This window comes from Chlorocebus sabaeus, chromosome 20, assembly GCF_047675955.1.
Source record: "Chlorocebus sabaeus isolate Y175 chromosome 20, mChlSab1.0.hap1, whole genome shotgun sequence".
NCBI lineage: Eukaryota > Metazoa > Chordata > Mammalia > Primates > Cercopithecidae > Chlorocebus > Chlorocebus sabaeus.
This window is the reverse complement of record NC_132923.1, coordinates 117,221,169-117,237,563: the sequence shown is the minus strand read 5'-3', so window position 1 is coordinate 117,237,563 and position 16,395 is coordinate 117,221,169. Positions and strand designations below refer to the sequence as shown.

Sequence of the window (16,395 nt, the reverse complement as noted above, 5' to 3'; positions counted from 1 at the left end):
CTGTAATCCCAGCACTTTGGGACACTGAGGTGGGCAGATCACTTGAAGCCAGGAGTTCGAGACCAGCCTGGCCAACATGGTGAAACCCCATCTCTACTAAAAATACAAAAATTAGCCAGGCATGGTGGGGGGCACCTGCAATTTCCAGCAACTTGGGAGGCTGAGGCGTGAGCCACTGCGCCTGGCTGACAATTCAAATTTAGTATCTTATGGTTCTGAAGGCCAGATATTCTAAAATCACAGTGTTAGCAAGGAGAGAATCTGTTTTCTTGCTTTTCCCAGCCTGCTTTCCATGGCTTGTGGCCCCTCCCTCCAATCACTCCAGCTTCTGCTCCCATGGTCACATCTCCTACTCTGACTTAGATCCTCCTGTCTTCCTCTTACAAAGACCTTGTGATTGCATTAGGCCTATCTGGAAAGCCCAGGATCGTCTCCCCATCCCAAGATGCTTAATGTAATCACACCTGCAAAATCCCTTTTGCCATGTAGGGTAACATATTCACAGTTGCCAGGGATTCGGATGTGAACATCTTTAGGGGCCATTATTCTATCACTTAACCCTTGACCTGGCTCAACCATCACCTCCTCTCTGAACCCTCTCTGCATCATTCCTTCCTTTGGGGGTCTCTGATCACTTATACAGGCCTCTCAGTATCTTCCCCTTTTGATTGTACTCATCATATCTTACTAGACTGTACGCTTAGTCATCTGTTTTTCCAACCCTGTACCTACCTGGGGTGTGACACTTAGTAAGAACTCAAAAAATGTTTACACAGTGATGAACCAATGAATAAACTCTTCTGATTTTTCGGTCAAATTCTCTGTGACTCAAGTACTATGACAGGCTTCCAAATTGAATCTTTTTGACAGAGAAAGTCACAAGGACCTGGCATTCGGCTACTCCGCACTCACCTTCCCGTGTGCCCTGGCCCCGTGAAGATACAAATTGTCTAAAACGCTAATTCCCCAGTCCAGCTGCCTATCAGCATGACCTGAGAAGCTTGCCAAAAATAGAGTTTCCTGAGTTCTGGTATAGGGGACCCTCTTTTCTCATTTACCATGATGCAGTCCCTGAAGTCTTGAAGTTTGAGGTTTCAGCTTCTACAAAAGAAATCAGTTCCTTCCTTGACCCAGGGTCCCCAGAGTGGAACAGGGTCTCTCGGGGCTGCCCTGCTGTCTCCCAGGATGAGGAGCTGTCTACGTGCTGGAGACAGACACCACGTGCTGTGGCTTGGGGTTATTAGGTTCAGCAAACTTCACGGAAAAAAGGAGTTCCTTGCTTTCCCCATAGGAGCAAAGACTACTGTGCCCACATGATAATTGGGTTGTAGAAACCAAGCTTTGGCTCTGATGATTAATTGGTGGCAATGATAATTAGTTGCTAATACATACTCCACTGGTCAAGGCTGCAGTGATTCACCTTCTAGCATGCAGGCTGCCAGGTGCACGTGTGATTAACACTCCTGTGGTAATCTCAGGCACGGGGCTTTGTATCTTAGCCTTGTGTACAGGTCATTTCAAGGACTTGGTGGCTGGGATGCTGGTCTTGGAGTCAGGGTTCGTAGTTCAAGGCATGTTCCTTCTGGAAGCTCTAGGAGCGAATCTCCTCGTCTAGAAGGCAGTAGGGAGGGGCAGAGTCCTGGGCTACCCAGGATACTGGCATTCTCTGGCCCAGGCTCTACTGCCAACATGCCAGGGGGCCAACTTGCTCCTTGAGAGCCAGTCCCAATAAAAGGTGCCCCATAGGCCAGGCGCGGTGGCTCATGCCTGTGCCTAGAATTCCAGCACTTTGGGAGGCCGAGGCGGGCCAATCACTTGAGGTCAGGAGTTCAAGACCAGCATGGCCAATATGGTGAAACTCCTTCTCTACTAAAAAATGCAAAAATTAGCCGGGTGTGGTGGCGCACATTTGTAATCCCAGCTACTCGAGAGGCTGAGGCAGGAGAATTGCTTGAACCTGGGAGGCAGAGGTTGCAGTGAGCCAAGATCATGCCACCGTACTCCAGCCTGGACAACAGAGGGAGGCTCCGTCTCAAAAACAAAATAAAATAAAATAAAAATAATAATAAAAAAGTGCTCCATCCACCCTGGGGCTCAGACCACAAGCCTGGGCATTGTTCTTAGTTCTTGTTTCCCTGTCCAGACATCTACCCCACCAGCTGATGCTGACTGCCGCACCTGCAAAACATATCCTGAGTCTGACCACTTCACTCCATCTCCACTGCCACCGCCACAGCCATCGCTCTCCAACCACCAGCCGCCTCACCACTTTCTTATCTTCCACTCTTGCCTCTGCACTCCATTTGCCAAACGGCAGCCACTGAGCTTCTTTAAAGTCATCGATCCGGTCGTGTTCTCTCCCTGGCTTACAGCTCTCTGACGGCTCCCCAGTGCACTTAGAATAAAGTCCACATTTCTTTCCATGGTCTGCAAGACTGCACATTATCCAGCCCCTTCCTGCCACCCTCTCCCACCTCACCTTCTACCCGGCCCTGCTTCAGGCACCAGCAGCTCAAGAAGCCAAGCTCATGGCTGCCTCGGGGCCTTCACACTTGCTGTTTTTGGTATCTGGGAAGCTCCTGCCCCAGATCTCTGCTTGGCTGCCCTTTCCCATCAGTCAGGTCTCCACTTAAATATCACCTCCTTAGAGCAGCCAGCGACTCCTGAATTAGAACAGCTCAGCCCCTAGTCACCCCATCTCCATGACCCCATTTCCCTGTATACGTTTATTGTCTGCCTTTCCTCATCAGAGTGCCTGTCCCACAAGGGCAGGGACCTTTGCTTTGTTCCTTGCTGTTCTCCCACTGCCTGGGACACTGCCTGGCCGTTAGTAGGTGCACAGTTAAGATGTGTTGAGTCATTAGCTGACCAAAGTTCTCTCTTGCCTGTCAGGGTTCTTTGCTGTGGCCACCTGCCCCAGGCAGCACAAAAGACCTTTCCCTGCCTCCCACCTCCACCTGAGACTCCCTCTCCCTCTCTAGTACCCTCCGAGTCCTGCTCCCCCAGGGGACTAGAGGAGAGTGGATTGATGGGTTAAGGCCTCTGTCCTCCTCTCAGTGGGGTCTTCTCTTACAGTGGTGAATTATTCGCAAATGTCATAGTCTTTTTTTTTTTTCTTTTTTAAGAGATGGGGATCTTGCTATGTTGCCCAGGCTGGTCTCAAACTCCTAGCCTTAAGCAATCCTCCCACCTTGGCCTCCCAAGCTGCTGGGACTACAGGCACATGCCACAAATGTCAGAGGCTTGACCATGCCTGGAACACTCAGTTCCTTCCTCAAATTTCACCTTCTCGGAAAAGCCCTCCCTGACCCAGTCCACCGCTTCCTAGTTTTTTACCATAAGAGTTATTTCTTCTTATCTTTTTCTTTCTTTTCTTTTCTTTTCTTTTCTTTTTTTTTTTTTTTTTTTTTTTTTTTTTTGAGACAGGGTCTCACTGTCACGCAGGCTGGAGTGCAGTGGTATGATCTTGGCTCACTGCAGCCTCAACCTCCCGGGCTCAAGTGATCCCCCACCTCAGCCTCCTGAGTAGTTGGGACTACAGGCATGTGCTTCCATGCTCAGATAATTTATACATATATCTCTCCAGCAATCCACCCACATTTACCTCCCAAAGTGGGTGTTGGTATTAAAGGCATGAGCCACCGTGACCAGCCATTTCTTCTTATCACCATTTAAAACAACTATATACATATATTTTATTTGCCTACTTGTTTATTTTGTCTCCTCTTCTTATAGAATATAAAACATAAGCTCCAAATCCACTGTGCATCCCTAGTACCTCGGCCCATGCCAAAAACAAAGCAGAGGTTTAATAATCTTTGTATGCAAGAAGAATGGAATATTCGTAGAAATGAATGAATGACTGAGCTAGTGGAACTCTGTTGGGAAGGATCCAAATGCGGGGGACAGTTCTGCTGGATGGGATGTGTATCCCCTTTCGGCAGAAACATCCTATGATCAATAATCCTATTAATCTGGAAGCTTCATTTATCACCTACTCATCTGGATCAGATTCTGCACTATACTTTCCGCATATAGTGGCTTACTGAATCCTTATGAGCCTCTGAAGTGGCAGGTACTATAGAAAGTCCATCTTCTCAAAAAGGAAAGTGAGGTGCAGACAGCTTAGGCCAGGGACCCAGGTTCACCCAGCCAATGAATAGTAAAGTGGCAGCCAGGCTGCAGAGGCTATGCACCTGACCGCCACCCCTTCCCCACACCATGGCATGGGAAGCAGGGCCACGAGCTAGCAGAACACTGTCTTCCAGTCACACACCTCTCTCCCAAGCCTGCCCATGCTTCTAGCCTGAGCTCCTTCCTCACGGCCTCCTTCTAAATCTGGGTCAGCCCATGATCAGTGGGTGCTGCGACATCCCCCTGTTGCTCCTGAGAGCTGTGCAGATTCTAGTCCAGTGCCCAGGCCCAGACTTTTGGACCCTGCCAGAAGGACCAAAGGAGTTGGTCTCTGGAGGTCCTTTCCAGCTCAGAGATCTGAGGGTCAGCTTCAGGGTACCTATTCCTCCTCACAAGGAGAGACCTTCAAAGCCCAAGGCCAAATGGACTTGAAACAGCCCAACAGCAACATGGCCATGTGGAGACTTGAGAGTCACAGCGGGACAGTGGTTCTTAGAGTTTAGGGAACATCCAGGTCCCAGAGAGCTTGTGGAATTTCAGCTTCCTCAGTCCCACATGCAGGAGATCTGGGGTGGGGCTTAGGAATCTGAACTTTTAACAACACTCTCCACTCCCAGTGATTCTGAAACAGGTGATTCCTACCCCAGGAAACAGAGCAGTGGGCTCCCCTCTTGGAAATGAGCTCCTCCCAGTCTGAGACGGTCTGCATGTGCTCACGCCTGGAGGCAGAGCGCGATGCTCCTCCCGCCACCTCTGCGGGGAAGGGAACCCAGCATCCCTGGCCTGCTCCTAAGCAGCAGGCATCATGGCAGGAGCTTGCCTTTGTGATTGCTGATCCTCCCAATGGTCCTAGGAGGTTGTCACTTAGATGCTGCGTTTTGCAAATGAGGAAAGAACAGGTGTAGAGTGGGTAAGAAACTTTCTCAAAGCCACAGGTTTAGAGAGTGCTGGAGCTTGGATTATAATCCAAATTATCTGATGCCAACATTTCTGCTCATTCTACTACGACTGCCTTTTAAAGGCAAATCTCTTACTCTTGAGGGAGTTTGGTGTCTTAGGACAATCCCGTTTGGCCAGCTGGGAATCCTATAGTCTATGCACATGGGGTATACATACAATCTCAGGGGCAGCCCTAGGTCACGGGCCACAGGCACACCTAAAAGTTACGGATCACGGGATAACAGTTCTTTGGAAAGATGGGGGATTGGGAAGGGTGACCCAGGGATCTCGGCTCTGCCACCAGAGGGCAGAAGTGTGCCAGCCACCCAGAACTGCGGGATTAGCCCTGGTGCCCATCCCAGACACACAACCACATACTGTGGGAACCCCTGGAGCCAACTGGTCCCCCTGCTTCAGCAAGGGGCATGTTCAGAGTCAGGCTGTGTATTCACGACGGGACTCCTTTGCCCACCAGCACTTCTCAATACAAAAGCAGTTGCGTTCCGTACTTCATTACGTAACACTCATGCATCAAAGGATAGCAGCACCCCGGGAACTTGGCCCTAAATGCCAGTTGCACCCACAAGTTGTGATAACAATCCTGACCTTCCCCACATTTCTAAATCCCCCAAATCAGGATCGGGGGGCACGACAGCCTCGTGTTGTAAGGTGTTGAACCAGCCTGTTCCCAGTAATAGCTCCATCTCTGAGCATGGGTCGGGGTTGACCTGGTACCTGCTGGGAGAGCCCACACCTTTGGGAAGAGATCATGGTCAATCCCCGTCCTTTGGGGGCTGCCCTCCAGACCAAAGCGAAGGAACCCAGAGGCAGAAACTTCAGCCTTTGTCAAACAGACCTGGGTTTAAATCTTGATCTGAGTTCCTACTAGCTGAATGGCTTCAGAAAGTCTCTTAACTTCTCTGAGCCTCAGTTTCTTCATCTGCAAAAGGGGAATAAGAATATCTTTTTTTTTTTTTTTTTTTTTTTTGAGATGGAGTTTTACTTTCTCACCCAGGCTGGAGTGCAGTGGCATGATCTTGGCTCATTGTAATCTCTGTCTCCAGGGTTCAAGCGATTCTTGTGCCTCAGCCTCCCGAGTAGCTGGGATCACAGGCACCCACCACCATGCCTGGTTAATGTTTGTATTTTTAGTAGTGATGGGGTTTCACCATGTTGCCCAGGCTGGTCTCGAGCTCCCGACTTCAAGTGATTTGCCTGCCTCATCCTCCCAAGTGCTGGGATTGTTACAGGCCAAGAATATCTTTTTGATCGGGCTTTTGTTGAGGGGCAATAAGAAGATAGATGTGGTGAGCTTGGCTGGCACCTGGGACACAGTAAGTGCCTGATACAGGGTGGCTGATATTACTTTATGGGAAATTGTCATGTTTCCTCCATCCTGTACCTGTTAAGAAGCCACTCTCTGAGCCAGGGTGCCAGGGTGCCAGGGTGAGGCTGTGGACTGCCTGCTGCTGTGCCAGGGCAGGGGCCCCTTGTCCCTCTTCCCCCTGGGTCGGAGGACACACCTCACAGGTCACTCTCATACAACTGCTTACCCTACCTACCACACTACTATCCCTTGATTCACCAACTTTTTAAATTACATACTTTTTCTAGAATATTTATTACGTAGCCTCATTTTTACCCTAAATGAATTATTTTCCATATAAAGAAGAAACTACACAGTATTCCAGTCCCATACACCCTGTCCATTGCTGAGTAATGGGTTTAAGCCCTGTTGTGTGCCCAGGGTCCCCACTTTGAGAGGCTGAGCCTGGCTGCAGAGCCCTCACGGGCTCAAGACTCAGGACATCTTGGGGATGACTCCTGCCTTTTGTCCTCACGGCTTAGGATGATTAAGGGCATTAAGGCGGCGACAAACTTACTTCAAGACCAGTGGTCTTGGAGCAAGGGGGAGAGAGAAGGGTTTGCTTCTGAGACCCTCCCATCTCCACCTTCTTGGATGCAGGATCAGTAAGAGCAGCAGCTCCTCTGGTTCCGGCTGCATGGGTGCCCGCCCTTCATTCAGGCCTCATCCAACCCTCTTAAAGTCAGCTGCAGGGGTGAGGGCTCCACTTATCTCCATGTGGGAGGTGGAACAGCAGGTAGGAGGTGGACTCAGGAGCCTGAGGCCTGGCTGGAATCCTAACTTCTCACTTTCCAGCTTGGGCAGGCATTTTATTCTCTGTGCTGCAATTTCCTCTGCTGTAAAATGGGAACAGTAACAGCATCTACCTCCAAAGGCCATTGTGGGGTTTCAATGAATTGGTTCCTATAAAGAAAGCACTTAGCTCAGAGCCAGGCATACAGTAGGCACTCAGTGAGCATCTGCTATTAGAGTTACTCTCAGTGTCCCACACAGGGCCGGGCACACACAGCAGGTGTCAATTCTTATTTGCGGAATAGATGGACCAAGCTGTTTGGATATGGATTATAAACTGTATGAATCTCAGGGATGTTGGGCCGGGCACAGTGGCTCACGCCTGTAATCCCAGCACTTTGGGAGGCTGAGGCGGGCAGATCACCTGAGGTCGGGAGTTCGAGACCAGTCTGACCAACATGGAGAAACCCTGTCTCTACTAACAATACACAAAAATTAGCCGGGCGTGGTGGCACATGCCTGTAATCCCGGCTACTCGGGAGGCTGAGGCAAGAGAACTGCTTGAATCTGGGAGGCGGAGGTTGCGGTGAGCCAAGATTGTGCCATTGCACTCCAGCCTGGGCAACAAGAGTGAAACTCCATCTAAAAAAATATAAAAATAAAAAATAATAAAAAAAAGGATGTTGATGGAGAACCCAGCAGCCAAGTGACAATATTTGCATTTTACCACAACCCAAGACTAACATGTCAAGTCTTTCTCATTCATCAGGGAGGCAGGGTTTGCAATCCAGTAATAAACACCAGGCCAGAAAGCAGAGCCACGTCTGCGGTAGAGAGTGCCGTGGCTCAAGTGCGTGTGCCTTCTGCAGTTCCAGGGCCTAGAGGTGACCTCCCTTCGGATTCAGAGATCAGAGGGCAAAAATCACGATGCAGTTTAAGTCTACCAGGGACCAATACCGAGTTCATGGTGAGATTCACTTGGCCTTAAATGGAGTTTTGAAACTTACTTTGAAATGTGATCCTGGGCTACTCACTTAACCTGCGGAACCTTCATTTTCCCCCCGTAAGAGCAGGTTAACAGTACTGGCCTCAGCAGCAGATCTGACGATCATATACTCTGCAATAACTCAGAATCTATGTAAGCAGCCTAGAAGAGCAACTAGAAGAACTCAGGAAGATTACTAAATGCAAGTAAACCAGCCCCACCGGAGATGGCCATATTTTCAGTTTTGCCTCCTAGAGGACATTGGCAATGTCTGGAGACATTTTTGGTTATCACAGCTTAGGAATGTCTACCGGCACCTAGTAGGCCAGGGATGCAGCTAAGCAGCCCACGGCACACAGGATAGCCCCCCACAACAGAATGATCCAGCCTCAAACGTCAATTGTGTGGAGGTTGAGAGTTATCAGCTCAGATTTAGTTTAACTTTCATCACGTAAAGGACTTATTTTTTCGGTTGTGTGGGCAGAGTGCTTCGTGGGTTGCTACTAGATGAGGAGAAGGAAATGATTAGCACACACAGAAAATTCCACCCAGCTGCCAGTATGGCATCGTTTGGTGACTAAGATCCCAAAACTCTCAGTCAAGGTCAACCTTCCAGGAAGTTCTGAGAAATGCAGCTTTTCATGCTGATTTCCTGGGCTGACTCCGTGACTAATCAGTCCGTCTCACACCCAGGGAGAAATCCTGCAGCACAGAGAGCCTCCTCTTCTGCCCCCATCAATCTCTGTAGAAGGAAGACACTCAGCAAACCACCCTGCTCGGCATCTAAGCTCATTCTCCAAAGAAGAGTCGCCCACCCATCCTTCTATGGCGCCCTCCCTTCTTCCCTCCATCCAACAAGTACTAAGTGCCCACCATGCGTCCATCAGAAGACATTCAGCAAACCACACCGCTCAGCACCCAAGCTCATTCTCCAAAGAAGGGTCGCCCACCCATCCTTCTATGGCGCCCTCCCTTCTTCCCTCCATCCAACAAATACTAAGTGCCCACCATGCGTCCATCCGTGTTGCACTTGCTGGGATGCAACGGTAAACAGGCCCAACAAGGACACTGCCCTCATGGAGCTCATGGGGAAGGACCTGGACAACTGGCCCATCCACGACACCAACCTTCTCCGTACAAGATCCTTGTAAGGATCTTGACATGATTTACGAGATCATGGTCTTAGAACCCAAGACAGTTTTTAAAAAATCGTGTTTTTATGGGACATTTGGCTCTTGCCCCTTATTTGTACTTGAAATTGCAGTTCAGAGATGTTAAGCGACTGATCAAGGTCACGTGCAAAGTCTCAGAGAAAGGATGAACATCCAGGTTCCCTGATTCCAGGGTTTTCCCATTTCACCATGGCCACCATCACCCCAGCAACACTCACAGCCTGTGCCCTGCCTGCCAGCTCCATGCTGGGCACTCTACAAGGATTTGCTCATGTAATCCTCACCACCACCCTGTTAGGTAGAGACTACTGTTACTCCCTCGGACACCTGGGGAAACCAAGGCACAGAGACATTTAGTAACTTGCCAAGGTGGGGCTTGAATTGTAACACAATCAACCCCCAAAATACTCCCCATTCTTGGTCCCTGGTCATTCATTAGAACAGATAAAGAGGTCAGACATGACAACTGTCAGCAAGCCACTCCCCTCTCTGGGCCTCAGTTTCCCCATCTACCTAAGAGGGTAGTCTAGGTGATTTGAGGGTCTACCTGCCTCTGACCTCTGGGGAGCTTTGGAGCCCTGGCACCTGCTCCCATTGGGTCCCAGTGTGCCACTAAAGCTGTTCCTCTTACCTGCTGGCACCTGGTGAGGCTATCAGATAAACCAAAGGCACCTCCCAGACATTATCGAAGCCTGGTATTATTTAGATATGAGCTATTAGAAATATTAGATATATTACCATGGGGATGCCTCAATTCCCTAATTCCTGAGGGTAAAATCTGCCAAAGTTTTGACTAACAGCAGTTGTTTTAGAGTGTCCAGCTCTGCCACTTACTAGCTTAGGCAATTACTTCGCCTCTATGAGCCTCGGTTTGCTCATCTGTAAAGTGGGAACACCTACATTTAAAGGATGGCTGTGAGGATGAAATGAAACAGTGATTGATAAGAGCCAGGTAAGGTCACCAGCATTTAACTGGTGCTTAATAAGTGGTGGTTATTCTCAATGGAAATTTTAAGGGCGATGCTGGTTTAGATGTCGCCTATAATGAGAACGTGCCTGGGTGGGCATGAAGCACCAGGCAATGATGTAAGACAGGCTGTTTTAAACCCACTCGATTCTTCTGCCAGAGCCAGCTCCGAGGTCACAAACAGCAGAGGAGAGTCAGTGGAGGTGTCTTAGGTGCCCAAGATGGCTTGCGGTTTGCAGGGGTGGGGTGCAGAAAGAGGTGGCGGGATGCATATGACTCTCTCTGGGTGAGGAAAGAGGAAAGTTAGATTCCAGGGCCAAGGCTGCTTCTCTTTCTACCTGATGAAGAGGCAATGAGAGAAAGGACGGGCTGGCCCAGGAAGCTGGAGAACTGCTTCTGACTCCCAGTCTACCTCTGCCGCTGTGTGTCCGCAAGGAAGCCCCTTCCCCTCTCTGGGCCTCAGTCTCTCCACCTGTGAAAATGAGAGGATCACCAGGGGTGATGGCTCATGCCTGTAATCTCAACACTTTGGGAGGCTGAGGTGGGCGGATCACTTGAGGTCAGGAATTCAAGATCAGCCTGGCCGACATGGTGAAACCCCATCTCTACGAAAAATACAACAATTAGCCAGGCATGATGGCACATGCCTGTAATCCCAGCTACTCAGGAGGCTGAGACAGGAGAACCGCTTGAACCTGGGAGGCAGAGGTTGCAGTGGGCTAAGATCATGTCACCTGTACTCCAGCCTGGGAGATAAGAGCGAAACTTCATCTCAAAAAAAAAAAAAAAAAAAAAGAGGATCATCCAAGTTGACTTTGATGTGTGAGATTCAGGTCTGCAAGACGGGGGCAACAGCCTTAACCACCTCACTGGAGAACGAGAGATGAAATGCCAGCGTAAGCCCTTAGCGCCATGCCTGCCATGCAGCCAGGACTTAGCCCATGGTGGCTTTGCCATTACACTGATTCCAATATTAGATTCTATGTGTTGAGCTGCTACCCTGATCTCCAGCAACCCAAGTCTCAGACCACTGTGCAATCCAGCCTTTCTCTCCAAGGGAGTCCAGGAGGATCAGATATTATTATTCTTCCCTCACTTCTGTTAAAAAAAATAAATAAAGTGACACAATCGCTTTGTGATGAAATCTATGACAACTCCTGAGACTGCCTGGCCCTGGAAATGTAAGCTCCAGGGGGTGCGGACAGAAAATGCCCCAAACTCAGAGTCCAGTGACTGAAGCACTGTTCTCAGGCCAACCTTGCCACTCCCTTGGGGGCCACTTGGCTAAACAAAGTATTAGCGAAGGCCTCGCCTGCCTGAAAGCAGAGGCTGGCCGGGTCACCCATGGAGAGCCCTGTCAGCTCCACGATATGGAATTAAAATGCTTTGGATACAGTAGGCCCAAACACACTCTTTGGAGCCTTAAAGCAGCGCTCCTCTGAGTAGAAAGCACTCAGGAATCGCCTGGGTTCCGTGCAGATCCCAATCAGCGGGTCTGGGCGGGAGCTGAGACTCTGTATTCCTCACAAACCTCCCAGCAGTGCCGATGCTGCTGGGTCCACGGACCACACAGAAAGTAGTAAGGGCTTAGAGGCTTTTTTAAAAATGGTAAAGAAAATGTATTATGCTCATAACAAGAATCCCCAAGGTAGGGTGACCCACGTGTCCTGCCACCCTGACAGGCACTGACTGCACTAAATACACGTGCATGACCAAGCACGCATGAGAAAGCAGTTCATCCACCCTGCTGCCTGGGCTTTGAGCAAGCCTCAGCACCCTACTCTTTTAGGGTCCCTGACTACCACCTGCCCTGAAAAGGTCACTGGAGACAAACGCCAGGATTCCTGAGACAGAGTCCCAGTCCCCTTGCAGCTGGCACCAGACCACCAGAATCTGAGGGCTGAGACGTCACTTCTGAACCCTCTCTCTTCTATCCTCTGTACCTGGTCTGCAGCAGTTCTGCAACATGAAGAATGGTTCCGGGGGCAGCCCCTCACCCCTGCTCTCTGCTCTCCTTGCTGAGGCCAGCCATCTGCATACCTGCCCAGGTATGCAGACAGATAACAGACAGATCCCACTCTCCCTCCTCAGGCTTCCAACTAGCCCAAAACCCGCTCACTGCACTGCTACCCTGCTGACCTTCCCCTGCGGCTCCTTCCCACTATGAAATTCTGCTCTTCCTCCTCCTCCTTCCACTAGGAGGGTTCCAGTGGGAAGCCAAGCAAAAGTTTCCCTATTACAGGGTTTGGAGGATGCTGGGGATTTCTCCTACGTTGTGTTTCCTCCCTGCTTGCTATCAGAACAAACATCAGAGGTCACGGCATCAAAGCTTCTCTACAGTTTAGAGAACAGAAGAAGCCACTTATGCAATAATAGGGGAGCCCTGGCAGAGAGGAGCTGGTGGGAAGAAGTTGGATGAGAGCTGTGGGGGTAGGAAGGGGCTCAGGAGGTTGCCCGCATAGTGGCTTAATGCAGGCATCCTGGAGTGGTAGAGAGCAGTGGTCCCCAACCTTTTTGGCACTACGGACCAGTTTTGGGGAAGACAGTTTTACCATGGACCAGTGGAGGGGTTGGGGGGATGGTTTCAGGATGATTCAAGCACATTACATTTATTGTGCACTTTTTTTTTTTTTGAGACGGAGTCTTGCTCTGTCACCCAGGCTGGAGTGCAGTGGCGCAATCTCAGATCACTGCAAGTTCCGCCTCCTGGGTTCACGCTATTCTCCTGCCTCAGCCTCCCGAGTAGCTGGGACTACAGGTGCCTGCCACCAAGCCCGGCTAATTTTTTGTATTTTTAGTAGAGACGGGGTTTCACCGTGTTAGCCAGGATGGCCTCGATCTCTGGACCTCGTGATCCGCCCACCTCGGCCTCCCAAAGTGCTGGGATTATAGGCGTGAGCCACCGTGCCCGGCCTATCGTGCACTTTATTTCTATTATTATTACACTGTAATATATAATGAAATAATTATACAACTCACCAAAATGTAGAATCAATGGGAGCCCTGAGCTTGTTTTCCTGCAACTAGACGGTCCTATCTGAGGGTGATGGGAGACAGTGACAGATCATAAGGTATTAGACTCTCATAAGGAGCACGCAACCTAGATCCCTTGCGTGCGCAGTTCACAAGAGTTCGCGCTCCTGCGAGAATCTGATGCGGCTGCTGATCTGAGAGGAGGCGGAGCTTAGGCAGTCATGCGAGCAATGGGGAGCAGCTGAAAATACAGATGAAGCTCCATTCGCTTGCCCACCGCTCACTTCCTGCTTTTGTGGCCCAGTTTCTAACAGGCCATGAACTGGTACCAGTCCGTGGCCTGGGGGCTTGGGGAATCCTGGTATAGAGGGCTGAAGAGTGCACCGCACCCCCTACCACCACCACAAAAAAGATACATCTGTGTCCCAGAACCTACGTATGTGACCTTATTTGGAAAAACAGTCTTTGCAGATATAATTAAGTTAAAAATCTCAAAATGAGATTACCCTACACAAGAGTCCTCATAAAAGACACTCAGAGGAGAGGAACAGGGGAAGGATGAGGCCATAGGAAGAAGAAGGCAAAGACTGAAGTGAGGCAGCCACAAGCCAAGGCACACCTGGAGTCAACAGAAACTGGAAGAGGCACAGTGGATCCTCCCCAGCAGCCTTCAGAGGGGGTGTGATCCGCTGATGCCTTGATTCCAGACTCCTTGGCTAGTGAAGCCAGTGAGAGGTGCTGCCACCTGGGGCCGGGTCCCCCAGGGCCTTTTGACTTCAGGAAGGAAAGGAACCTAATGTCATTGGTGAGCTGGTGAGCCCTTCATTCATGCCAGGACCACGTGATGCTTCTGAGAATTTATCTCACTTATTCCTCACAATAGGCCCACGGTTTTACCTCCTCAGTAACTCTCGAATCTGGCTCCTTCCCCTCTCCACCCAGGCCGCTGGTCTGAGCCACTGTGAGGCAAGAGATTCCTGTTGCTTTAAGCTGCCCAGTTTGTGGGAATTTGTTACAGCAGTCCTAAGAAGCCAACACAGGGAGTCCCACACTGCCGTGTGCTGAGCAACCTTGGGTAAACTGCCTAACCTCTCTGAACTGACTTCCTGATTCATACAATGGGGCCATAGATCTATTTCATTTATTCATTGAACAGATATTTACCAAGTATTTGTGATGTGTCAGGTGCTGGGTCAGGCCCTGGAAGTGAACAAAACCAGACACAGACCCTGCCCAAATGGTGCCTTGTGGTCTCCTGGGAAGCCAGTTACTAATCCAAGAATCACGTAACTAGGGGCACAGCTGTGACCATGGTCCATGGGGTGCTGGGAGCGTGCAAGTCAGGAGACCTGGAAGGCTTCCACTGGGAGGTGATGACTGAGTGAAGGGATGAAGGAAAGGTCAAAAGTGAGTAGGCAAAGAGGGGCAAGAGGAGATTTCCAGCCAGAGGAAGGGTGTGTGCAAAGATGCTGCTGTACACAAAGCACATGTGCCCAGGGGTGCATGCAAAGCTGCAAAGCACACGTGCCCAGGGGTGCGTGCAAAGCCGCAAAGCACATGCGCTCAGGGGTCTGTGCAAAGCCGCAAAGCACACGCGCTCAGGGGTCTGTGCAAAGCCGCAAAGCACACGCGCTCAGGGGTCTGTGCAAAGCCGCAAAGCACACGTGCTCAGGGGTCTGTGCAAAGCCGCAAAGCATACGTGCTAAGGGAGCTGCCGGAGGCCGGTGTGGCAGGAGCCCCACTGCAGGGGGACTGAAAGCAGAAGTGAGGCTGGAGCAGGACAAGGGCCAGCCCACTAGGGCCTGAGAGCCACACCAGAGGGGCTGACTTTTTCTCCTGAGTGCAGTTAGCAAGGAGGTGGCGTGGTCATGTGGGTCTTTGAAAAGAACACTCTAGCTGCAGAGTGGGGAGAAAACTGCTGGCCAGAGGCGTGGTAGGAAGGCCAGTGAGAAGGCCCTGCTGTTATCCAGGAGGGGCAACAGTGGCTCAGACCAGCGGCCTGGGTGGAAAGGGGAAGGAGCCAGATTCGAGAGTTACTGAGGAGGTAAAACCGCGGGCCTATTGCGAGGAATAAGTGAAATAAACTCTGAGAAGCATCACGCGGTCCTGGCATGAATGAAGGGCTCACCAGCTCACCAATGACATCAGGTTCCTTTCCTTCCTGAAGTCAAAAGGCCATGGGGGACCCGGCCCCAGGTGGCAGCACCTCTTACTGGCTTTGCTAGCCAAGGGTGAAGAGGGGTACCCACCATTTACAGAGCTTAGAAAATCAACTTACCATCCTTGAGTGAGACGCTCAGAAGGTCCTGAGGGAGAAGACAACAGGCATCAGTGACAAAGCTGATATACGATCAGCCCGCTCATTTGACAAATATTGACTCTTACCAAGTGGCAGAACAAGACAGACAAAAAGCCACTGCTCTGGATTCCAGAGGTGAGCCGGATAAGCAGGCAAGCGAAGAAAGAAATACATGAGGACTTCAGGTAGTGAGATAAGGAGGGGAAGGGACTATTTCAAATCCATGTACTTTCCCCACCAACAGTCTGTGTTACAAGCTTCTATCTGCTTTAATTGCAGGCAGAGCTGGTGAGTGACATGATCAAGGGCACACAGGGAAGCTTCTGCTTCTGAAAAGAGGCACCACGGCTTAGGAGAATGTGGGCTCTGAGTCAGACTACCGAGGTTCAAATCCTGGCTCCACCACTTATCAGCTGTGTGACCTTGGGCAAGTTACTTAACCTCTCTGTGTCTCAGTTTTCTCAACTACTATGAAATGGGGATGGCCCTGCTACTTACCTCATAAAGTCACTTTGAGAATTAGATGAGTTAGTTTTTGAAAAGGTACCAGCACATAATAAGCATTGTATGAGCATAAAGTCAAGAGTAAATATTCAATAATGATAATTCAACATCAGCTATGATCATGATATGATATTATGATGACATATTTTATCTTCCAACTGCTCCACCCCATAGAACTGATTTTTTTAGGCTAACATTGAAAGAAAATGATGGCCGGGCGCGGTGGCTCAAGCCTGTAATCCCAGCACTTTGGGAGGCCGAGGCGGGCGGATCACAAGGTCAGGAGATCGAGACCATCCTGGCTAACACGGTGAAACCCCGTCT

General features: G+C 50.2%; 1 protein-coding gene across 16 annotated transcripts in view; it reads right to left on the bottom strand.

Annotated features, from left to right (window-relative positions):
• TMCO4 (transmembrane and coiled-coil domains 4) overlaps positions 1–16,395 on the bottom strand; it is a 126,161-nt gene that overhangs the window by 79,094 nt on the left and 30,672 nt on the right. For all 16 annotated transcript variants that reach the window (XM_007980241.3, XM_007980244.3, XM_037996508.2 and 13 more), the window contains one exon: positions 15,547–15,574. In XM_007980241.3, coding sequence (XP_007978432.3) covers positions 15,547–15,574 — 28 coding nt within the window. The remainder of the gene's footprint in view (positions 1–15,546; positions 15,575–16,395) is intronic.